The sequence below is a fragment of the Archocentrus centrarchus genome, chromosome 9, assembly GCF_007364275.1.
Source record: "Archocentrus centrarchus isolate MPI-CPG fArcCen1 chromosome 9, fArcCen1, whole genome shotgun sequence".
Lineage (NCBI taxonomy): Eukaryota > Metazoa > Chordata > Actinopteri > Cichliformes > Cichlidae > Archocentrus > Archocentrus centrarchus.
This window is the reverse complement of record NC_044354.1, coordinates 18,264,356-18,290,478: the sequence shown is the minus strand read 5'-3', so window position 1 is coordinate 18,290,478 and position 26,123 is coordinate 18,264,356. Positions and strand designations below refer to the sequence as shown.

The following is a 26,123-nucleotide window of genomic DNA, read 5'->3' as shown; positions in this document are numbered from 1 at the left end:
CCTTGAGAAAAGTGCAAAACAAAAAGGAAACATGTGTAAGTACAGAAGATGGAAATACAGATAAAACTCTCAAAATATAGGCCTATTGCACTTTTACTCCCTTATTTTTATTTATTCATTCATTTATTTTATAGTGAATGCTATAAATGAATGTTTAGATATTTTGGGTCTGGGAGGTATAGTCTAGAATAAATAGCTACTTAAGCTATCCCGGCACATGACACTTTTGTGTGTTTCATCCATCCCCGCTGATGCATAGATCAAAAAAAGGCCTGCAACAGGGCTTTTGGATTGTGATAGTAAAAGTCTCTGCCATTCATCACCGGTAGAGGTCTCCGGATACAGTACAGGGCAAAGTTAGGTCTCAGCTGTACCACATGGGGTGTCACTGTGTCACTGCTGGACGGACACAGGACAGTGCTCAGAAAACTGGAAAACGGCTGAGAAGGAAGACCTTTTAAATCGCTCTTGCCCTGCCAGTGGATCTGTGTCAGTCTCCCGCATGAGAAGAAGCGCCAGTGTTTTGGGGGTTGCCTAATTTATTTTTTTAATTTTTTTGCCAACCAGTTTCTTGTGCGCTTTGGCTGCTTTGGCAGTTTTCGCAGTGGCTCCTTCCACTTGCGCTCCATTCAAGTTCAGCTAAAACGGTCCACACGGGGCTGCCCTGACTGAAGTTGCCAGAAAGCAGAAACGATGTTTTGCCGAAATCAAACAGCGAGAGCCACCGTTGCCCGCGGCTCTGCCCTTGAAATGGAGATACGGCGGGGGAAGTTCAGAAAGAGCGTTTTCCTGGACACATCCCAGGTAGACTCTGATTCTCCGTTTCTCTTATCGCAGCCGTCTCACCGCACACATATGCAGCAACAAACAACAATGAGGACCAGTTTTGTTTACAACTTCGACCGATCTCACTCCCCCCCCAACAAACCCACATAGCTGCTAGACTTTTAATCTGGCTCTGAAGCCGAGTGTGTACCCTGCTTTGCTCGGCACAAAATCTTAATTAAATTGCACCGGAGAGCTGTGCTGCTGCGTTCACGGCTTCAAATTAAACTTCTAATTGCAACATTTCCAAACTACCTCTCTAAAAAAAAAAAAAAAAAAAAAATGTACCCGCAGAGATTTAAACTTGTCTCTATCTTCCAGTGACTTTGGCTTTAATATTCTCACTGGGTTCAGCCTTATATTAAATAGTTTTGGTTATGATGCTTTTTTGGTTTTAAATAGTAGCTCATTTTTAATTTCATTAAATCTATTACACCTTTAAATCATTATGCACCTTGTTTGGGTGTTCTCAAACATTTTGATCTGCTTTTTTTTTTTTTTTTGCAAAACACGTGTGAACTCACTTTTAAGTCTTTTAAATGTTTCACTTTTGACTGCAGCGCTCGGACGGCCAGCCAGCCATACTTCATCAACAAGTTGAGAACTAGGTCAAAGCTGTAGTCCTGTGTTTCCCCCCTCAGCTGTCTGTCACTGGATTAGAATTGCTACTCTCCCTGCATGTTTTCCTCTTCCTGCTTACAAATCTCCCATGTCAGCATCTGCTTCATATTAGCCACTGTTTGTCCGTAAAGCAGGCAGTGCTCAGGAGTGACTTCTACTCTAACCTCTAATTATTTTTACTCACGATCCACTTTAATGGTGTTTGGATAGAAGTCTTCTCTCTGTGCGCCTGTCTTTTCTAGCTTTTACCCTCCCTTCCAGACCTGCACGCTTGCCTGTGAGCCGTCATAAGTTTGCACATTAATTTCCCAGTGCTGGCCTTTGATTTGTTAGTCAAAGGCATATTCTTGTTTTTTCAGAGCCTATGTATCAGAGTATGCAGTTCTGGAAGTTCAGACTGGGGATTTTGTTTTACCAGACAGAAGTAAGGGGAATGTGTACGTGTGGAATAGAGTGTGCGTGGAAGGAGAGGGGGAGACTCCGTTGTAAGAGGATACATAAGGAATGTTAATGGTGCGATATAGCAAATGATCAAGGCAGGGTATTGATTTGTTCTCCCCTGCTTCCCTGAATCTCTCTCACTTTATAACCATGTGCAGGCATAAACATTGTCAGCCCACTGTATGTCGACCAGTTGTTTATAATTCATGTCACAAGAAAACACTGCTAACCCCTGGGAGGTCAGGCACACTCCATCGTATTGATCTGCAGTCAGATTTACTCTGATCTGGCGTCTGAGCAGCCTGTCCATATCTGGCACACAGGCCTGCAACGGGCCAATAACACTCGCTGGATGTGCAGTTGTGTTAATGTGGTTAAGTCTGTACAGATTCTCAGACAGGAGAGGATGATCTCATGCTTTTTCATGGTTTCTATCAGATGATGTGAGCTGAAGATCACAAAAAAAAAAAGAGCTTGCAGATTGCATAAACAAACATCCTCAAAGGCACTCTTATAAGAGAAATGAGAAATAGCGCTGGGTCTTTTTAGTGGGCAAGGCAGGAGTTATTAACCTGATTACATAGTAATCATTAATTTGGCCTGTGGGTTTTGGTGAGGGTTAGTGTTTACATATTTTTGTACTGTTTTGTCTTCTCTTTTGGGAAATTAAACCAAACCGATGAAATACTGATAAGAAATGACTAACAACATTCATCCTTAAATCTGGCTTCATAAATATTCTACCTCCAATTCTCATTACTTTCCCTCGTTTGGTCTCAGTATTAGTTATTTATCAGGGTAAAGACTTCCTTTCTTTTCACAACAACAACAATGATTGCTTCCTTAACTCTGTAATCTGCTTTCCGCTGGTTCTCATACAAGAGTAATTTGTGTCTCTGCCTTTGTTGCCAATGCTAATGATCCTCTTTCAGGGACTTGGGACCTTCCTCTGGCTCCCTGTGTTAGGGCTCTCTCAGTGCCACCGTGGAACCAGTCTGTGGCATTTCAATGAAGCAGTGTGAAAGCACCCTGTTTTCACAGTGCCAGGGACTATCACGTTTGTGTGAAATGTGCCAACACTTAATTCTCTTATGTAAATGTGTGCATGCAAAGGTGGCCTGTCTCAAATTTTTCGAAGTCAGTGGCATGTTATCAGCAAATGAAACACGAGATAGGCTTCTGCCCCCCCCAAATACATGCACACAATTTATCAACTCCAGGCTCTTTATATTGGATCACATATGCAGAAGTGCAATTATGAATTTGCATAACACACTTTTTAAAGGAAGCACTCACCATCATGATGAGGGTGTGCTATTGTGCCTGAGGCCGGAGGCAAATAACACCAAGAGCATGATTTTATAAGACCAAGTGTAGTATAATATAATAATATTAGCATTACAAAATACAGTAGCAGACTTTGGGGATTTCCATAAATTGCTTAAGTACTGCAATCAGTTATGCAAATACAATATTAAAATATTTAAAATAATGTTTGACATTTAGACACGTTACATCCACAGCAAGCTTTTGTTGCCGCATGAATGCAGTTCGAGTGTCTCTGCATTATCAACAAATTAAAGTCCTGGCAGGGTGTCTCTGCAGTGTTTTCACTCCACATCTTCTGCAGCACAGAACTGAGGCATTCTACTGTTTTAGTATCACAAATTGACGGAGTAATATGGTCAGAAACTGGAAGAATGAGAGAGTGAACAAGTGATATGTCCGGATATCCATACAGCAGCCGTCTTGTCAATCCTTTTCCTGCCTGCTCAGTTGGAGCAGAGAACACATCTGCTTTCTACATCCCTCCACTCTGATCCACAAGGCCATCAGTGTATCTCTACACACAGTCTACACACACACACACACACACACACACACACATACATACACAGTGCTCCATCCTCACCAGCTCTGCTCTTTCAGCTGAAGCCAGCCAGGCATGCAGTGGGAGCTTGGGATAGTGCAGTTATTATGGAGGTGGTGGTGGAATGTCCACTATTTCATTGCTCTGACATCTTGTTATGTTTAACTCAAGGATGGACCACACTGGTCCACAGCGCTGTGGCCACCACCAGCTAAAAAGGGCCAGGAAGTGGTTAGGTGTATGTAATGACACACCCATCCACCCACACTCTTTCCCAGCCTGCACCAGCGTATGGCAAGGTCTGGGAGTCTGCCACTTCTGTTGAGAAAAAGCTTTAACAGCTTTGGGTTGTGGTTGGCTTTGGTGTCATGCCGTCCTCCACCCCATGTAGCCACAGGGTGAACATAGTTGAGGCTTTAGTGAAATTTTGAATACTGTCTTTGCTTATCATTTGCCTACCATTAAAGAACATGCTAGTCATATCAATAAGAGAAAGGTTTATTTGTTTTATTTTTATTTTTTCTGATCTTTGTCACAAGAGAAATAGTTTCCTTGTGTCAAAGATCAGAACTGTTGCACCTTGCTAATATTTGCCCCACTTTGGAGTTATTGTCTAACCAGTGTGTTTTCTCCAGATGCTTGGATGTGTGTTTTATAGATCACAGAGGCAACAGCCTCCAAGTACCGCCTCTGGTGTTTAATGTGGCCTGGCAGAAAACTGTGACCTCTTTATGTACACATATATCTGCCTCCATGCACACACAAAAGGAGGGAGGTCGTGTAGATGTTGTCGGGAAAACAGTATTCCTAACAAAACAAAAACAAAAACCTAGCACCTCAGACCATCGATTAAAGACTCACTTTTAAGGAATGCTAAAACAAAAATTCTCACATTCAAGGCAGGCCTGTGTACCAAAAAAAAAAACCCAAAAAACCCAAAAACAATGGACACTGCACTGTAGCCAAAAACAAAACACTGTTCTGGGACGTGAAATGCCCGGGAAGGGGCTCAGAAGCCTTCTGAAGACTGGATACTCTGCTTTCTTGAATTCTTGAATAACCTCTTGAAGACTGCCCTACATAGAGTTCTGTGCATGTGTGTGCACGCGCGTGTGTTTTTCACGTGTGTACCCTCAGGGCTTTCTGGCATTTTTAACACTGCAGGGGTACAGGAGAGATGCCAATGAAAGGTTTAGCCATTCTAAAAACCTCTCTTCTTAAACAAAGCGCCGCCACTGGAGCTGTCTGCTGGGAGACTTTCTGGGTTTGATGTTTCAACTAGTAAATGTTTAACTTTTCTTATTACACGGGTTTTGTGGCCACATCATTGTGAAGGGCTTTTTCCCACACAGCCTCCGAGTCCTCGCACAAATGAAAAATTGTTTAATCTCAGTTTCTTCCAGCCATGAGTAAAATTCAACCAATGACCTGCTATTGTTCCCTGTGGTAATGGCTGGACTGTTTGCCTAATAAGTTTGGTGACAGTGAGAACAAAGTGTTTTTGTTCAAATAAACTATTAAATAGATTCTAATTTCTTTCCCTACTGAACTCACCCACACACTTATTTCCATTATTTTCACGCAGCAAGGCAAGGTTATGTTGTCATTTATTATTTAACACAACGAACTATTGTTTGATGTGAAAATTCACCAACATTCATAATGTCCTTATAGTGATTTCAGTCTCTAATTTATTCATTTACTCAGTGAGCTATTCAAAGAAACAGCTGACAGTCATGCCATCCTCTAGGTGTGCTTACAAAAGCCCTTAAGGTCTCTGTTCTCTTCCTGTGCTGCACTTACCTCGTTTAATTACAGTAGAACATAAAATAAATTGCCATTACAACCTTAATGATTCATTCGTTTGAATTTAAACATTTATTTTCTCACGAGCCTTTGCACTTGCCAGAGGAAAAATCTAAATGTACTGTACACCTGTTTGTTGCGGTTTCTATGAGCCACACATGCACACATCATTAGGCTCAGAGATACAGAATGTCTTCCTGTTGGCAGCACTTTCCTTGCAGCCTTATCTTATCTATAAGGCCCATTGACTGGACAAAACTTTGAATGCTCGGGCTGGAGAGATGGTTAACCTCATGAAGGTAAAAGATAAAAATGCATCTCGGGGGTTATTTTGAGTTTTTTTATTTTTATTTTTAGGCAATCACTGTCTTCTTGCCCTCAATTGTGGCTTTGTTACAGTGTTCTAGTTCAGTGATCCAGCTCCACATCCTTATTGCTGTGAATGGAGAGTAGGCTGGCTTTGTGTGAGGACATAAGTGTTTTGGTCTTGCAATGTGGTTAGTGTCTCTATGTGGCAACTGGTGTCAGGGTGCAGTTTAACAGCTGAGGGTCTGCTGCTTATGTTGCAAGTAAACCCCACCTAAACACTGCGGGGCGTTTTCGCGCATTAAAGGGCTTCGTTGTGAACAAGGCGAGAAGATAAAGTAGGAGAGCAGGCGTGTACAATATACGTGTAGACACGCAGAGGAAGTGAGTCACACTTAGGGCCAGTATCTAGCTCACACAGCTGTATCTACATGTCTGCACAGTGTCAAGTCCCTGCCCCCTTACCAACAAGCGTTATGAATGAGAGCTGATGTTTTGAACTTGCCATTAGTTATTCATGTGATCATTCAGCTGCCCGCTGCTTCATACGCATACACAGACACACACATACAGACAGTGACTAAGCAGCAGTGTCTCTTTGAGCAAGGTCCATTGCATATTCTCCTTTGTTCACTCAGCATACGCTGTCCTGTGTGAGGCTGTTACTGGCAGTGACTCGGGGAGCAGACAGACAGAGAGATACATGGAGGAGGCTTAATCACTGGATACTTTCCCACTGCCCCAGATGGGAAACTTCCTCCATGCATCATCAGATCTCTCTCATTCAGTTACTACCTTGGTTAGTGAAGTGGATAAAGGTACTGAGTCAGAGTAACTCAGACCTGTTGCCATACAAGTCCCTTCTTGCCCTGTATTTCCTTTAATATTGGGAAAGGGTAATGTTACAATGGAAGGATTTGTGTTTAGCCATTGTTGCAAACTGAGCTCACATAGACTGTATGAACAAGAATGACATTGCATTACAAAAATATAAAGTGAACCAGAATAGGCTTTGAATAAGACAGAATGATGTGATTTCCTCTGGATTATATGAAAGGAATGGTAAATTTAATGAAATGTAGAGCAGGTAAACCCTTTGTTCTATACCTGTTTGCCAGCCCTTGTGAGCTTTCATGTCCTTGTTCTTCTAAATCTATCATCCTTAACACCTTCCCTCCCCAAGAGAGCCATATCATGTGGGCCACTTCACTACTTTCAGGCTTAGGTCCCCCGATGAAACAGGGAAATGGGTCCTTTTTGTCATGTACTTCAGGGCTAACCCACTTTTCTGATCCAGATTACACAGAGGAAGTACCCGCTCTTTACTTCTGGACAGCCACAGCAGATTGCTATTTGGTTTATATTCTTTTATTTCTCAGTCTTTTTTTTCTTTTCATTGTTCACCTCTGTTCTTAACCTGCTCAGCCCAACGCTAGCAGACTGTAAAACAGAATTTGACCTGTCTCACGCTAAAAGTATCTTCTTCCTTTTAGCACAAGACCCCCCGGTGAGAGCAGCTTTGTTAAACATTGATAAAAGGCACACATGCACACCCAAATTCCAGTGCGTGGTGTCATTTACCGTCCAAGGCACTTGTCGTCAGCCCCTTTATTACCGAGGGCTTAGAAACATGAGAGGCTTTGTCTCCATGAGGAAAAATGCCATTCTCTGACAAACATGCTGTGCCGGAAATAGAAATCTTTGTAGATGTTGGCATTTGCATGTTGTGTGTGGAATTTGGGTTTATGAAATTATAAAACCCCTGAGGTTTGAGGTTTCCTACATCTTGCATGGCCCTAGAAGCCAAAGAAGCCAAGAATGAGAAAAAAAAATACTTTGCACGCTGTGTGGGTTCATTGCAACATTTCATATTCTAAGTTTAGCCTGTAACTTCACGAGGGACAAGTCATTAACCTTCAATTCCACACATTCAGTAGTGCTGAAGGATATGGGGCATGTCTATGTTAGCCCACTGAGCTACACCTTTTTCTGTTCTGTTCTTTCTTTCTTTTTCTTTTTCTTTTTTCTCCACAAAGGGGCTTTTTTTTTTTTTTTTATTATTCTGGGCTCTATATATCACATAACCACCTAAAGTTAATATGAAATAGATAGAGTCAGGGCCACTCTCTTTCATACAGGGGAATGCACAATGAAAGGAATCAATACTGAGAAATGTTCACAGGGGCAAGTGGGTGTGTTGTGCATGCCTGTTCCTGCACTGAGTCAAGCTATTGTTTTCATTTTGTGTAATCTCACTAAGATACAAAGTGATGGGTTCAAGGTAAATGACCGACTGCACCCTACAGTGAACAGCATGTAATAACCAATAAACTGTGGATGTTGAGGAGGTAGGTATTGTGTTGCTCTTTGTACCAAATAATTTAGTGCGGCATTGATTTTTGAATTCACAGCTCCATCTTAAATTTGTTGCACCGCAGTCTGATCGTGAGTTCTCTGAATGTTACTGTGGAGAGGAGAGGGCAAAAGGGGCACAAACGCCAACGATGTTCTCTGTTTTGTTGATGCCAAGCAGGTGTTTGACTTTACGAGAGCAGATGGTTCTATTATGCATGTCTGCTTCCCCAGCATGCGCCGCAGTGTACAAGTCCCTGCCAGCATGCCCGCGTCTTAATGTGTGTATTTACTGGGCCCAGTGGCAGACGGCGCACTGTCACATGTTGTTGTATGGTTGTGTTTTTGCTGTTGTCTCAGCAGTTATTTTCTCTGGCCTGTCCCAATTTTTCCGTTATTGCCTACCTGAAGGAACAAAAGCGACCAGTCTAGATGTTCACTAGTGTGGATTTTTGGTGTTTAATTATGCATGCTGTCAGATATGAATGATACTGCAAATGCCTCTGTGAATATACCACCAAATATGAAGTGCATTTGGATTTGAAAAAGCGCTCGTGTGTCAGTCATATTGCCAAAAATCATTCGTAGTAGGTAGAGCAGATCGAATGCCAGTTTGCATCATTTGACAGGAGTAAAAGAGGACGGGCAATCAGTGCTTCAAAATGTCATAACAGCACCAATGTGTCAAAAACTGCCTTAATGGTATTTCACAGCATGCAACCTTATCATAGTTGTGTTTGACTTTTCCTGTACATCACACTGAAATACAATGTAATCAGAGATAAACGTATTGTTTATAATTAACCAACTGTAAACCATTGTTTGAACAAGACAAGGTAATTTGAAGTCGGCATTTAGAGCTTTGAAGAATTTTGATGGAAGATTTTTATCGTTTTCTGAAGTTTGATAAACTAAATTACTACGTCACTAACAAGAAAACCAGCACTAAAAAAAAAATCAGCAGTGTTGTTGGTTTTACACAAAGGGGACATTATGCATTATTATCTTTGTGTGTTTGTGTCCAAACTCAGCCCTCACTAGGTAATACCTCAGAGTACAACTCGTCAGCCGGCCAGAAAACCGAAGAGATGCTAGCGGCTGCAAGATAAATAATTTGCACGGTGTCATGTGAATATGGAAGAATCATTTTATCACAAAGTTAATTCAGTGCTGAATCGTTGGTGCTTGAATATTCTGAAACAAGGGGTGAATTTATAAACAACAAAGACCTTTAGAAAGATTAGTTCAAGGTAATGCTGCCTTCCATACCTTTTTGATTAAAATGCCACATTAGGCTCTCCCCCTCCTCGTTCCAAGCTGGCAAAAGTATTAAACCCAGTATGAAGATGCAGTGTTTGTCTGTTTGATTTGCAGTTTCCTGAATGTTTTCTCTGCAGGTGCTTAGATTCTTGTATTGTTTCTGCAGATGTTTCGATTTGTGGCTCTTGCTTTGGATTTTACCCACAGAAAAAGCATCTTCTTGGCACTGAGCTCTGATTAAAAACAAGTTTTATAGTCTGGCAGAAGTGACCTCACACCTAATAAAAGCAGAGATTTTCAGCCTTTTTAAGTCAGACTGTTTAAATTTGGATGTGTGAGTCTTGTTCTCTTTACTCCTTTTTTTTTCTTCTCACATGTCTGTGAAAGTCATCTTTGTCATGTCTGGTTTTTTAGTTGGAAACAAATAGGAGCATTTTACATCCTTTAACATTCATGTGGTTTTTTTTTTTTTTACTTCTGCAGATTGGAGGTTTTTAGGCTCACTACACACTGACATCAAAGCTTTTCACTTTGGGCTATTTCTCAGTAAAGTACTCTGCAACTTGCAGTGTTACATTAGGTTTCCTTGGTTGCACTTAAAGGGCTCCAATCTTGCTGTTACAGGTGCTATTCTGCAGGGGGAGCCATTGTTCCATTTCACACTCCTCAGCAGGTGCCTTTCAGACGGGCCTTTCTCCCCTCCTGCTCACCTTCTTTTTGCAATTTTCAATGTTCACTTTATATTCATGTTACAGTCATGAATACTAATTTTAGAAAATCATTCACATAAAAAAAAATCCCATAAATGAATCGCCTTGGTGTGCACATCCTCTCAGAGCCACACACATCTCCTTGTATATTGCACAGCCTGCACCCCTGAGGCAAGAAATCAATGGAGATGAATTTCCTAACGAGAGAGTTCCTCTTTCACTGAGATGTCTGGTCCTTCAGAGTGATGAGATGCTGCAGTCTCCTGTGACCAGCTGAGGTAGTGTTCCTGAAAGTCAGCAATGATTCTGGGGAGCAGCCAAACTGCAGCTGAACTGCTGAACTGTCTCTACAGCTCTCTCTCTCTCTCTCTCTGTGTGTGTGTGTATGTGTGTGTGTGTGTGTGAGTGAGTCTGTTTTTCCTTCACAATTATTAGTAAAAGGGGGGATATTGAGAAATAAGATCAATCCTCCAACTAAGCACTTAAAACACTCCCTGACCCATTACCCTGACTCCCCCCAGATCTTGTAAGCTAACCCTTGGATTGTAATGCAGTCATCCATTTCCGTGTGGGATTTCCAGTGAAAGAAAAATATCTGTTGCATGATTTGCAGCCAGATGTCTGACTTTTCATCTTCAACGTTGCACACATCATCACAACATCCCCTTTACCTAATCTTAAAGCAGAAGCTCCATCATTTTGGACAGACTTCTTATTAAGTGTATCACACTGAAGCCGATACACCTAATAACAAGCTAGACTGTTGTTGCGATTTACAATGTCATTACACTGTCTCTGTGCCTGAGTTATGACTCTGTGGCTGTCGCCGCAGGTTTTTCATGCTCTGTAACTGAGAACTGACCTCTGGGGGATTTCCTTATGAAATGATGTCTGGTTTCACAGCTCATCACACACGGCTGTCATCATGTTGAGCAGTGTCTGCCGTAACATAGCCTAACACAGCCAAGTAATTGAAGTCTTGTGATATTCTAATCTGTTGAGTCAGATTTTCTGTTTCTGTGCACCTGTTCTTACTTTGATCAGAGCAATCACAAAACATTTTAATGTATCTGACCTTTCATCTTATCAGTGGTGTACAGCGGCTGATTTGGTGATCTGGCAGGACATTTTTTTTTTTTTTTTTTTCTGCGTGACCAGAAATCTGCCTGAATGTGTGAAAAAGTCTGTAATAATCCCGTCTCATTTTAACAACAGGGCTGTAGTCAGACAGGAGCTTTGATCAACCACATTTGTCTAAATTGGAGACCATTTTTGCTGCAGCTTCACGGCTTGTGTGCGCGCGCGTTTATTTATATCTATTTATGTCTAGATGCGCATTTGTGTATGTAAGTGTGGGCTGGTGTGTCTGTGTGTGTAATTTAAGCGAGTGGGAGTCGTGGTGGAGTTCAGATTTCAGATTTGGTTTTGATGATAGTCAGAGTTCTTTGTTGTGGGTTGGGGCATGGCTGCCTGAGGCCCCAGTGTGTTTCCCTGCCCTGTTCTGCCACCACCATCCGACCAAAGACAGCGTTGAACTTTTTACATAGGCTGAATTATATAAAGAAATAAAGACAGTTTTGATCTCTGTATTATTACGTTTTGTATTTGTGAATTTGTCGGTATGAACTTTCGGAATACTGTGTTCAGATTCGTGGGATCTGGTGATATTGATATGATGATGTCATGGTCGTCTGAGTTTTGGGGACGTTTGGGGTTTTTCTAGTTTTGACTATCTTTGTATTATAGTTCTACATTTAGTATTCTTGATATTTAGCTTTCTGTTATTTTTTAACGTTTATGTGTCTTGTTTATTTTCCTTACCTTATACAAGTTTATTGTGGTATTATTTGCTCCTGTTGGGGTTTATGGGGTTTATGTTTGAGCTCCATAGCTTTCTGTTTATGTTTTACATTCCTGGCTCTTGTGATGTTTCTGTAGTCTGTGCCTTCAGTTCCCTGACCACTTTAGTTGATAGGTTTTTAATCCCCTTTTGTGTTCCCATTCTGTTCCTCCAAGCTTGTCTCTGTGTTTATCTTCTGTCACTGTGTCAAGTTCATATATCTTAGTCCTGGTCTCAGTGTTAGTTATTTCTTGTCCTATTTTGGTGTGCTTTGGGTTTAGTTCTACTTCCCTTGTCTCTTTATCTGTAATTGGTTTCAGCTGCTCTCCCACCTGTTGCCTGTTCCCTCGTTATCCTGTGTGTGTATATTTCTCAGTCGCCCCTCATCCTTTATTGATGAAGAGTCTTAGTTTGGAAATGGTTGCTGTGGCTCTACTTTATTTTATATTTAGTAAGTGCTCGGCAATAAAGCTGTTTTTGAGTTTACGTTTTTGTCTTCTGCGTCCTGCATTGTGGGTTCACCGCCTGCCTACCTCACAGCCCGTCCCTGACAAGTGATAATTTATTACAGCATCTTTTGTTACTTTTAGACATTTGAAAAACATTTGATTAAAGGGGTACTGAATTTTGGAAAATGCTGTATTGTTTTGGGAGCTCTCTCTTTGGGTTTTGCTTCCAAGTTAAATCATTTAAACAATCTTGGAAACTGTTAGATTGTTGACTTCATGAAAACCTGTCTGATACACTGAATGCTATGTTTTCCTATGCCTGCAGTTTACAGTTGCAAAGAGGAGAGCATGCCAACATGCAAAATTTTCTGATAAAATAGTGTTTTGGAAAACTTAAAATTTGGGGATTAAATTAGTATTGCACCACATTCTTTATCACCAAAGCTGGGTTTTTTTTCCTCCTTGTTTTCAGTCCAGTGCACCACTTTCTATTACAGTGGTGGTGTAAATGTGTTAATTAGCTGTGGGATAAACTTCATGGCAAATGGTAATACTAACCAGTGCAATGAAAGTTTGAAATAAGGGTAAAAATCCTCTAAAAGTGGATTTTGTCGCCCTTTAAGGATGAAAACACTCGTGTGCCATTTTGGATGTCACTGGCAATCAACCTTTAATATTGTATATGCATGAGGATGGTTCTTAAATATATATATATATATATATATATATATATATATATTAATAAATCTGCCCTTCAGCTAAAGTACCCTTTTCCAGCAGACATGCACACTGTGGTTTTGCATTGTTTTGTTTTTAACAAGTTGGCTCTAGTATGTGTGTACCGCACAATAAGCTCAACCTTGTTTCTTTCCTTTTGAACTAAATCAAATAGCACCTCTGAATTCAGATTTGCAGGTAGATGTAATGTTAAAGTGAAAAGACTCGTCTGAGTTGCACAGTTAAATTCTAAAGGTGCAGGCCCAGTCCGCCATTGTTGTTTCTGTTAGAGTTGCTTATGCTAACTCAAACTCTAAGCAGTTGTGTCCTGAGCAGTTGTACTGCTGTAGGACAGTCAAAAATTGTGAAAATTTTAAGACTGATTGGAAAACAGTACACAAGGAGTGCTTATGTACCGGGTTTTGTGCTTCAGTGCAACCTAAACAATGTCATCTGCTTCTTTCTCTTACTTTCTGGGTGATACAACCAAGTACAGAACACCCTAGGTTACAGGTCGATGATCGATTTTGTAATCATATCATCAGATCTGTGGCCATATGTTCTGGACATTTGGATGAAGAGAGGACCTGAGCTGTCAACTGATCACCACCTGGTGGTGAGTTGGATCAGGTGACAGGGGAGGATGCTGCACAGACCTGGCGCACCCAAATGTATAGTGAGGATGTGCTGGGAATGCTTGGCAGAGGCCCCAGTCTACGCGATCCCACCTCCAGCAGAACTTCAACAGCATTCTAAGGGAGGCTGAGGACATTGAGTCCGAATGGACCATGTTCCCCACTTCCATTGTTGAGGCTGCAGCTCAGAACTATGGCTGCAAGGTGGGTGGTGGCTGTTGTGGTGGTAATCTCCGAACCAGATGGTGGTCACCGGAGGTGAAGGGAGCCATCAAGCTGAAGGAATCCTATCATGCTTGGTTGGCCTGTGGGACTCCAGAGGCAGCTGTTGGTAGTGGCTAAAGTAAAAACTCAGGTGTGGGAGGAGTTCGGTGAGGCCTTGGATAAAGACTTTCGGATGGCCTTGCAGCGATTCTGGCAAACTGTCAGGTGACTCAGGAGGGGAAAGTGGTGCTCTACCCAGACAATTTATAGTGCACGGTGGACGAGATTCTCCCTGAGTTCCTAAAGGCTCTGGATGTTGTAGGGCTGTCTTGGTTGACACACCTCTGCAATATCGCGTGGCGATCTGGGGCAGTGCCACTGGATTGGCAGACTGGAGTGGTGGTCCCCATCTTTAAGAAGGGGGATGGGAGGGTGTGCTCCAATTACTGTTGAATCACACTCCTCAGCCTCCCCGGTAAGGTCTATGCCAGGGTGCTGGACAGGAGGGTCTGTCTGTCACGATTCTGTTCATAATTTTTATGGACAGAATTTCTAGGCGTAGCCAAGTGGCAGAAAGCTTCTTCATTGGTGGCCTCAGAATCTCATGTCTGCTTTTTGCGGATGATGTGGTCCTGTTGGTTTCATTGGTTTGTGGCCTCAAGCTTTCAGTGGAATGGTTTGCAGCTGAATGTGAAGCAGCTGGCATGAGAATAAGCTCCTCTAAACTGAGGCCATGGTCCTCAGCCAAAAAAGGGTGGAGTGCACACTCTGGCTCAGGGACAAGTTGCTGCCCCAGGTGGAGGAGTTTAATTATCTCGGGGTCTTGTTCACGAGTGACGGGAGAAGGGAACGGGAGATCAACAGATGAATTAGGGCTGCTTCAGTGATGTGGCCACTGCACCGGTCTGTCGTGGTAAAGAGAGTTGATTTACTGGTCAATCTACGCCCCTACCCTCACCCATGGTCACGGGCTTGGGTGAGGTGACCGAAAGAATGAGATCCGGGGTACAAGCAGCAGAAATGAGCTTCCTCCGAGGGGTAGTTGGCCTCTCCCTTAGTGATGGGATAAGGGGTGCAGCCATTCGGGAAGGGCTCAGAGTACAGCCGCTGCTCCTCCACATCAAGGAGCCAGTTGAGGTGGTTCGGGCATCTGACTAGGATGCCTCCTGGGCGCCTCTTGGGTGAGGTGTTCCGGGGCAGACCCAGGACACACTGGATAGATTATATCTCTCAGATGGCCTGGGAATCCCTTGGGGTCCCCCCAGATGAGCTGGAGGAGGTGGCTGGGGAGAGGGAGGTCTGAGCTTCTTTGCTTAGGCTGGCCCCGGCCCCGGATAAGCAGAAGAAAATGGATGGCTGGACAGACGGACAGACAACCAAGCACCCAGTAAAGCTGCTTTGCTTCACAAATTGATCTCTCTTTGCTGCCAGACAACAGAATGAATATAAAACAGTGGCTGAAACATGGCCCATTAAAACTCCATGTTAACTATCTGTCACCTACAAGCCATGTCCAAGCCACCGCTTTTCGATTCTATAATCCTGATTTTTATAACCGCAGGATTGTGTGCCAAGTCACCACACACTGAATTTAAAAACAACAGCTGTACTCTGGTTATGGCTATATTTACTCATCAAGTTGGAAGCAACAGAATATTTCATTCAGGTCTGTTTCCTCTACTGCTGCTACTCTGCTCTGTCACTCGCAGACACATAACTGAAAGGGCCGTGGGCAGCAGCACCTTGGTTGGAATTAGAACTACAGACACCAAAACAGCCTATTTGGACCAGAGCTAAAACGAGGTTTATTATAGGGCTGGTAGAATGAAGGATCTGTGTGCCATCCTGAGCTGAAACTTAAAATACACATTCTGTAGAAATCTGGGTTAAAACAGGTATAGTAGCCATCCATCTATTTTCTAAATTGCTTATCCAACTCAGGGCAAGAGGCAGGGCAAACTCTGAACACGCTGCTGGTCCACCACAGGGCACAGGGTAGGTATAATATGTCCTGTTTAATGTTCCTTTAGCAGAACACCCCTAGGTCACTCTGTGCTTTGGCTCCAGCATGTTTCCTCCAGCTGATTATGTGTACAGGCAGGAAGTTTTCCATATTCCTCCACACTTCCTTCCAGAAAGGACAGAGGCACCGGGTATTGTCTTTAGAGAAGTCCAAGCCTTTCTGATTCTATGATGAAAGATTGAGTCTCTCTCTCTCTCTCTGTGTGTGTGTGTGTGTATGTGTGTCTTCCCTGTTTTGATTAAACCTCTGAGTTGGTGTGGGATTAACTGGTTGTGTAATAGATTGATTCCATGACTCCCTCATAGCAGTCAATTAGCACATCTGGCCCTACTTCAGTCAGAAGAACAGTCACTGCTAATCCAACATCGAATCGGGTAATTGCCGTTTAACATCGCAAAATCAGTCAGGCTCAAAGGTGTTAGGCCTCTGCACATCCTGCTAATCGGCTGTCTCTGGCTACCTGGGTTTGCCCTATTCTCAGTGGCTCTGGGCCAAGATGCAGTGTTTGAGCTGGTTAACTGCCTGTCAGTGTGCCCTATCATTGAGATAATAGCTGTTTTCTGACTGTTTTTGTTCAGCCTCTAGGCATTTGTCATAATATGTAAGTCTTTGCGTTTTACTGCAGGGAGATTTACCTGCAGCCATTTCTGCCTCACAGAACTGCTGCTGGTGCAATAAAGCCTAAGGATAAACTAAATGGATTAAGGTGTACTGGAATAGTATACATAGATTTTTAATCTTGTTGTGTTTTGTTGTTCATTCTTAAAAAGAAAATACATAAAAATATCAATAAAAGGCGAGAGCAGCTGTTTGAAAAACTTTGACTTAGTTAAGCTTGTTTTAGCAGAGCTCAGTACAGTGTTCAGTATGTGTCTGAGGTCTTGTTGGATTAGCATTTTTCCATTTCAGAGCGTGCCAGATCACCTTTCAGAGAGGATTGGCTACATGTGATTTTTTTGAGTGATTTATGCATCCAGTAGATGCACGCATTCCCAAAGTGCACCTCTTTGCATTTTAACTCAACTATTTCTTTTTCCACCTCTAGAACAATAAATCGCCTGTCTTACTGCATATGTTGGTGTCTGCAGAAGATTAGCCGGGTGATTTAAACTCTGAGGGTGGAGGCTTTTCTCGGGGAAATAACCTGGCTTTCTGACGCCCCTGGCTCTGCTCCTCTGAGGTGAAAGGGCTTAATCACCTCCTTTGTTTTCACTGTTTGCATGTGTACAAAGGTTTAGAGGACATGCTCCAGGGTTATGGAGTACCATATGGACATGTGTGTAGAGAAGAGTGGTCCCAAATATCTTGTAAAACTGAAGAATGTGGTGGGAAAACCTCCTAACACTGTATGTTGTGTAACTTTGTTTTAAGAAGTGATCTTCCTTATGACGAATCCTTGAAATCTAGTGAATCTTTGAGTCACTCCTTTGATTCACTCCAGTGTCGAAGCGCAGAAGAATGTGTTCATTTTTAATTAATCTGTCTGAGTACCATGCGACGTAACTTCGGTTTCCTGTTGAGGGGTCGGCTTGTGGTTTGCGCGGCACAAGGAAGGATACACGCAGCACAACAGCGCAGGAATGGGATTAGCGCACTGGAGAGGAGACCAGGATGACTAATTTTTTTCTTCTTGCTCGTATTCTGTGCGGAGCAGGTTCATACTGACTATAAACCACTTTTCCCAGACATAAACGCAACCATCAGGAAAATATGTGGCTGAAAGTCACATGGAGTAAACTTTGGGATTCTCTCTTTTGAGAACACAGGAAACTGCTGCCAGCTGTGATCTTTGGAAAGGAGACCGACCTCTGGCGTGGAAATAAACGCTTTATTTTCAAAGTAGGGAATATTCCTACTCTGATAACGACTCTCTTCTTCTTTTTTTTTTTTTTCTAAAATTTTCGCCTCATGTTTTGAAGTCATGTGAAGAGCCGAAAATGATGGGATATTGTAAGAATTTCCAGGAGAGTTAGCAGTTTTCAAGAGATGCTTACAAAGGTTTGCACAGTCTGTGTCCAACGCAGTCTTTTTGATTTGGGCTTATACACGTGACCCTGTGATATAGGTATATTGAGGTAATCTTTTGGGATATGTGCGCGCTAATATTTTATTTAAAAGATAAAAAGAAATAAAAATAAGGCAGATATTACTATTTCCATAGTTTAAACGTATCCTACAAACATTTTTTCTTCAGTTAAGCTGGTGTGAGGTGATATTTCGTCTTACAGTCTTACTCCGCTCTGACACTGTTATAATTTCTCCATTTATTATCAGGCTCGTAAGATGAACAAAGCTCTCCGCCCCGCTGTGCTTGCGTGCTGGTGCGATTTTTGCTTTATGTTCGTTTAGAAGGGCGTGTGTTCTGCTGTAGCAATCTCTCTCTCTCTGTCTCCCCTCTTTTTTCTTTTTTAAGAGTTTATTATCATCAACAGAGGCGCCGTTGTAGGGGTTAATTTAACGCCGAGTTGGGCAGCGTCAGGGCGCACACAGTGGAGTAGTTGTGCCTATCACTCCCTCAGAGGCGATGCCCTTTTATGGAAAGGTCCCTTGTCACAGAGGACAGACGGCGTTCACAGTCGGGACACAGGGACACAAGGAGAACAACTACATTTTAAAAGGCTCCATTCTTTTCCAGCTGCCGCTGGGTGTTGACTGTGGGTGTTTGAGAGGATCGTTGTTGCCCGGAGAAAAAAGTACAGAAGAAGAATACGCGCCGTGAACGAGTTGGTGGAATTTTATGGACTGGGTTACTACAGTGCAGTCGATGCTGTCAACCACTACACCTCTGTCTGCATTCCCGTCGCTACTAGGCTTGTTTTGGATGCGGAGCTGAACTTTTACGCGTTATTTTACGCACTGATATATGTTTTTTTAAATCATTGACTACTGAACAGGACAGTGCCATAATGAACTCTGTGTCCCCAGTTCCTGCGGGGTAGCGGTCTGAACACGTTAACCTCAAAAAGAAGTAAACCTTTCGTTACCTGCCTAAAGGATGCCAATTGATAAACACTCAAACATGGAGGAAAAACTGTGGATACTGGAGGATCTCAATATGATGTACATTCGTCAGATTGCGCTCAGTTTGCAGGTAAATGAGATTATTTCATTTTCTAGTTGGCCATCACCTCTCTCTGACTTTTCCAGGCTTGTTTTTTTGCTTGTTATTGGCACTGTTGTCACCACTGTACAGGATTTCAAAGTTGGGTATGTCAGCGAAAGTGTATGTAATCATGTATCGGACTGATTTCGTTTTCTTGATTGATCCACTGTGAGCGCAAGCAGCTTGGTTGATAAATGAACTCTATTTTCAGATATGCGCTCCCAAAAGTACAGCGCATCCTCTGTTTGAGTCTGCAGCTGTTGCAGAGTTTGCAGAGGGGTTGGTTGAGGAATCTTTCTATGTGACAAACAAGTTGCACTGACACTGGTGTGGGCTCTTCTTTTTACAGGTGGCAAAGCTCTCACTGACAGCAAACAGAAAACAACACTGCGTGCAATCCATCTCTCCCTCAGTGTCTCCCCTTGCAACTGGGGTTCACACATAGTCCACAGCTGCACATGTGGGCCTCACAAGTCCCTGTGGGAGTGTGCGTGCGTGCACGTCTGTGTGAGAGAGAGCATGCTATTGTGTTCCAAATAAGACAGAGAAAGGCGTCAATCCATGTAACTTGATAAAAGTTTTATGGTGCGTGCAATATGTAGCCATCACCATTGTCTTTGTTCCTTTTTCCTGTTTTAGAGGAAATACCTGAAGAATGAGTACTTCATTCAATAGAGTTGAAAGGCAGAAAAGACATATGGTCATTGGAAATGTTACAGGAATTTCAAAGCGATATTCTAATATACTTTATTTTCTGTCTGTATAAGCTGAAGGAAAAAAAGCCTGCCTGTGCTGCAGCTGTCTTAGAGAGTTTGTCTCTCACAGTCTCAACTGAACTCTAGTCAATAAACTCTTACGCTGTAACATGGGAGCTGCATAAGAGGCTCATGGTGTGTTGTACCTGCTAGCATTTTGGCATTGTTTTTGAATTTGAAGTGTTTCTTTGTCTGTGTACCTGTGCCAAGTGTCACAGAGGATGCCAGGCGTCTGGTTTTTCATCACATAAGGGGGAGAAGCTATGAAGTCATGTAGACCTTAAGCAAGGCCTGATCTATTCTTTTTCTGGGATTTGGTTTCTCAAATTCTTGAACAGTCTTTGAAAGTTTGCTCAGAGCCTTTATAGCATGTGTAGCACAAAATGCCTAAAACAGCTGCCACAAGTTTTTAATGACAAGTTGATCAGACACTAATCAGGTTGTTGGTTCCTGCTACAGAGGCTGCTGCTTTGATGAAGAACGTTATTTACTGCTTAGAGGTAGACCAGAAAATGGTGCTTTGTCTGATTATTAAATCTAAGGCATTACTGTGGAATGCAGATAACAAGGAGTTTCTGTCTCACGATCCTTGAGAATTTCGCTATCTCGGTTCCAGTTACATTTCTGTAAATGCAATTACAAGGGTAGACGTGTGCAATAACAAGATGATGACCCCCTTATTTAGTCATGTGGGAAAGCTCTCTTGTTGCTTTTCCTCCTTCACGGGGAGTTGAAAGGTGAAGGTCAGCTGCAGAGAGGCACTGCTCTGCGTTAACCTGTGAGAATTTCAGTTTGGTGGATGGTCTTGCGCCATAATTTTCACTGGTAAACACTTACTTGTTTGCTCAAATGCCCCCCCCCCCCCCATGTCTTCTCTGCCTGGGTGGGTTTATGAGACAAGGATCCTTTGACTGAGCTGCATGGCCCACACTTTAACTGTAATTTCAGCTAGCTATGGATGTTTTTTGCTCCAGGGTCTTTCATAAACGTCCTTTAGGATCATCGGGGCTTGCAGTTATTACATGTGAACCCTTTTCTCCTCCATTTGATTTTTCCCTGCGGCAATGTAACTCATATCTACAATATATCTGAGGGATATAGCGTTAGTCCTTCTTTGTTTTGTTTTTTCACAGATCATTTCAGAAGTGAAGAGAGTATTTTAAAAGAAAAATTGAGATTGTGCATATACTAAGGTTTCAGCATTACTCAAGCATTTATAATTGCTGCATCAAGAGGGAGGAGGGAACATTGTGTTATTTTCAAGCTCAGTAAAAAGCAACATTTTTTTTCTCTTCATGTTTTAACACGTCTGTTAGAATAGCAGTTGCTACATTCTTGGCTTAGATGGTGTTTTTAGTCTTTCTCTGCCATACTGCAACACTGTAGTGTTTCTTCTTTAGCTCCATATAACATATTAAAGGCATTTGCATCGCAGGATACAGGATTTACCCCAAAGGAGACGTAGCTGATGGGAAAACAGGAAATGGTCATGAGTAATTATTGTTTCCCACTGGGAGAGACGTCATTGAACCCACTGGCTTTAATGGTTACACACCATAATAACCCAGATATAGCATCTTTTTAAAATTTATTTATTTACGTTGTGCTGGCTGCTAGCTTCCGGTCTTCTTCACCTTCTCTTGCTTTTTTCCCACCATGTTTCCATTGGACAGCCCAGGACAGTAGATGGGTGCCTTCTCCCTGATCTAATGTTAGCCTGAGATACACAGAGGTGGGACGTTACTGTACTTAAGTAGAATTTTTAGGTATTTGTGCCTGATTATTTAGTTTTCTTCCACCTTTTTTACTTTTACTTCATACATCTTAACACGAACATGTGTACTTTCTACTCTTTACATTTTCAAAAAGGTTTAATGCACTTGAGTCAAGTTTTTATTTCCCAGCACTGCACACTGTCAAACCTCAAACCAATCTGAGCCTAAATTGCAAAAACAATAACACATAAAAGACAGTCCTATTGGTGAATCCATCATTGGGGGTTATTGTATACAAAGAGATGAAAGAGGCAAAACCATATAATTTATGCATCATTTATAGTGCCATACTCATACACCATACTGTGTGTTGGACTGGTGCACAGCGGCTGTGGTGTTCATAGTCAGAGTTAGGTTACATCAAGTGTAGCAGAGATGAATTTGACTTTAAGCTGCTGATGCTTAGATTCATGCACTGAATTCAACCTTTTATACCAACTGTATACTGTCAGTATAAAGACAGTATAAACAGCATACTGTCAGTGTAGGGGATGGAAATTAGCTTGTGAAACATCTGCTTACATCTTGTTGAATTCAGTTCATCCACAAAGAGCAGTAAACCTCAGAGGAGCAGCAGCAGCACATGTCAGCTGATCACAGCCTGTGCATAGCCACTACAACTGATCTTAGGATCCCCCCCCCCCCCCCCCCCCCCCCACACACACACACACACACCTGCCGAATCCCACTTTAACCCCCGATTTTACTCATTTTTTTGTTTAAGTGTGGTGTTAGCGTCACCCTCTACAATGCAGGCAACAGAAAATAGAGCCATTTTAAAATAATTTTTCACTGCTTGGGTCTTCTACTTAAGTAAAGAATGTCTGTACTTTTGCCACGTCTGGAGATACCGTTAAACGTTGACACTTGCAAATATGTTCCTGAGATCATGTGTTTTTGCTCAGCGCTTCACTCTGTGTGTCAGTCATTGTTCGGGAAAGTACAATTCTTTCTCTGTTTGTGAGTAAGTTTGTTGTCTTGCTGCTGCTTTTCATGCCAGTGATGTCATCTGATTTAAAGGATAAAGAGATTCCATTTCTGTGGGTTCTGCAGCAGTTGTCAGATGTGCTGATGTGATGCAGAATTGACCCATCACATGTATAGAACACAAATTGGAAGTGCATACAAGTGATGCTGAAGAGCAGCAGTGACATTAGTCCAAAGTTTAGTGTTTTGAGGTTTTATTGTTGTTGCTTTTTACCTGCATTTCAGATAGTACTCAAACCCTGTGCCGTTCGCCCACCCCATATTTAGTGGACCATTAAAACAGAATTTCACTTAATACTTTTATCTGTCAGAATGCACCAAAAAAAAAAAAAAATTACAACTCAATATTTCTGAACAAAACAAACAAAAAAGGCCCTGTTGTTGACCCTGAAATGTTGTAGTCATGGTAGGTCATCTCTAACCCTGGTTGACTGTGTGCTCATGTGGGGTTTGGGATGGGGGGGGGGGGGGGGGGGGGGGTGTCATGTGGGAGTTTCTTGCTGACTTACCCGAGAGTCATGTTCGACTGGTCACACGCTCCCAAACCCTAAACTTAGCTGAGGCCATGCCTCAGATATTTTTACAGATTCTGAACTCTGCAGATGGCCATAAATATCCATCAGCTGGTATTCATGCAGCGTCTCTTCATCTGTTCGCTTGCACGTATGTTGCCATGTGCTTGAAAACATGCTGCAGCTATTTAACCACGCAGACACAAACCCTTCTAAGTGTTAGCCCTGTTAGCAGAAATTTCTCAGCTCTGGGCCCTTTTAGATCACACCAATGCAATTCTTTCTCAATGCAGGCGGTGTTGGAGGGGCAAAGGCCAGCCTGATAGCAGTTAATCCCTATCTGCCTTTGGGCCAGTAAACCAGTATCTCGGGCCCTGTAACCATAGGGGATGATGCTCTGATGACGTGTAGTAAGAGCAAAGGTTAATCTTATTTTTCTTTTAATTGAATAGAAACTGTGCAGATTGAGTTATTCCCCTGGCTTCCCTAGCCTAGACTTGTTGCTGCATCTATTTTTTTGTATTATACTCCTTTATCGTGATTTTCTGATTTATGTTTATTTTCACCATAAATTAGATTACTGTATATATTGCATTTCCAATTCCTTCCTTTGTTGCAATGAATTTATAATTTCAGCATTCAAGTCAGTATCACCATAGTCCTCTATGAAGCAGTTAGTCAGCAGGTGAAATCTGCATGCATGTGCATCTGTGTGTTAGTTCAGCTGGGAGGTTCTTTAAGTAGCCTAAGCAGACACAAGTGGAACGTATGCTAAAGCTAACAGCACTTGATCACTTTTGATACAGGACACTCACGTCAAGTCTCAGCCAAAACACATTCCTTTGCAACAGACCTCTTCACTGCACACCACTCCTTGCTGTGTGTGTGTCTGTGCACTTCTGAGAATGTGTGCAAGTAAATATTGTATTTGCAAAGAATATTGATCCACTACTGTAAGCTATTTAATCTTGTATTTAATTGAAGGCCTTAGGTTTAATACCCTGGATTTGAGTGTCAATGTGAGGTTGTTAATTAGCTGTTTTCATTTGATTTCAATTAGATGAAAGGTGATGGAAATGATTTTCTACAGTAGTGCAACAGCCTAAAATGGGTGGAAATAGCTTTGCTTATTTACTTGTAAGGGTTATGTATATATGTTTAAGCCTGTTTGCTCTGTGTTTTTGGCATCTGTGCCACAGATTACTATAGTACTTTCCAGTTCTTTCAGTGCAGTATGCCAAAAGCAAGCACAGTGTGTGTGAGCTAGAGGAGAAAGGGGGCTTTGTACAACATCACACACACCCATTGCTTCCCACCAAGCCCACTTCTCTTTCTTGGAACAGCACGTCTAGCTCCTAATGCACAGCCATCCAGCTAACGTCAATCCTGCTGACTACAGTCCAAATCAGGTGGCTCCCCTCCTCATGCCTGCACCCCAACTTTCCCTGTCCCCCCATGGTTGTTACCACAGTGCTGTGTACCTCAGTCTTCACCCCAGGCATCGCCCATTCAGGGGTTAGTAGGAGCAGAACAGGTCTGAATAGGCACTCTGTGTGAGCAGGAACTAGTTAGATGCTGCGGCCTGAGCCAGCTTCCTTTGAAAAACAGCAGACATGAACCAGGAGAGTGAGAAGGAGAAAACACCATGCCAAAAAAGGTGTTGTTATTGGAACATTGACCTGCCTCCCTGCATCTTTCAAACCTGCCTCATTTTGTCATTCATTTTCCTATCCCCACCATTTGTCTCTCGAGCTATTTGATAGCCTCACTCTGCTCTTCTCCCGTCTGTGCAACTGTCTCAGCTTTTTTTCCACACTGTGCTTTATCTGACCTTCAAGCATCACCTTTCTCTAATCCTCCAAAGAAAATTGGAGCTTCTTAAACTTGCCACTGCAGGCATTATTCAGGCCTGCAGATTGGATTTGAATCTCTGCTTCACTTATTGTGTTTACAACCTCACAAGTCACCATTTTCAAGTGGAGATATTTAAAATGGTGTGTTCCATTTGTAAAACATGAAATTGAAAACATCTGAACGTGTTGCAGCTGCTGGCGCAGGCTAGTTATCAGATGCTCGTTTGGGAACGCACATTGTGTTAAAAAGAGCTTTTGGTTATGTGTTTAATTAAGCCTGTAGACGATGCTTTTGTGTTTGCATCCATATGGATACAATTTATGCTTGTGAGATGAAGTCTGCGTGGTGTTCATTACTGCGTGGAAGTTTATGGGTCGTGCAGGCCATTTAATTTATGTCTTTTGATGAGGTTTATGTACTGTGTGTGTGGGATTTTTTTGCAGTGTGCATGATTAAATTCAGTTTTATTTATCTATGTGCATCTCTGTTTTTTGGTCTATCTGATCCTTTTAGCAATTACTTGTATACAATAAGAGCCCCATCAAACAGAGACCAGGTGAACATTTGAAGTATGAAGCAAGAGCTTTATAAACAGTTGCCTCCATTAAAACAATCCATTACCCAGTGTGAATTCCCTTCCAGAACGCATGAGTAGCATCACTAATATATGACCCTTAAGGATGTCTCTTCACGAGCAGCAGGAGTTTGTGTTTATTGGTTTGAGCAGCAGTCCAAAGTGCTTAATTGAATCACTGCTAACTGCAGGATGCTTGGCCACTGAGTTGCATGCGTGCATCTGAAGTGGTGTCACTGGTGGGTGTATGTGTTTGGCAGGTGGAATAACTCTGTCAGCATTTCCAGAACTGCTGTCTGGCCATCTGACAGTTCTGCCTTTTTCAAGGACAAAAGGGATCTCCTTACTCTTTCTTTTAAATAATGCAGTGGTCTGTCTCCATGCCTGATTTTCACATCATGACCTGGTATACTAGATTGTGGCTTGGCTAATTTAATGTTAATGTTTGAATCACACAAATGTAAAATGACAGAAAGCAAACTTGTGTTTTATGCGACTTGTCTC

General features: G+C 42.3%; 1 protein-coding gene across 4 annotated transcripts in view; it reads left to right on the top strand.

Moving 5' to 3' along the window:
* Nucleotides 1-399: 399 nt before the first annotated feature.
* The window catches only part of rtkna (rhotekin a), a 59,015-nt gene continuing 33,291 nt past the window's right edge, over nucleotides 400-26,123 (top strand). The window contains exon 1 of one of the 4 annotated variants that reach the window (XM_030738393.1): nucleotides 400-804. In XM_030738393.1, coding sequence (XP_030594253.1) covers nucleotides 694-804 — 111 coding nt within the window. In that variant the 5' untranslated portion in view covers nucleotides 400-693. Of the gene's footprint in view, nucleotides 805-18,433; nucleotides 19,151-26,123 lie in introns of those variants that run through there. The other 3 variants (XM_030738389.1, XM_030738390.1, XM_030738391.1) reach the window with 3 other exon arrangements.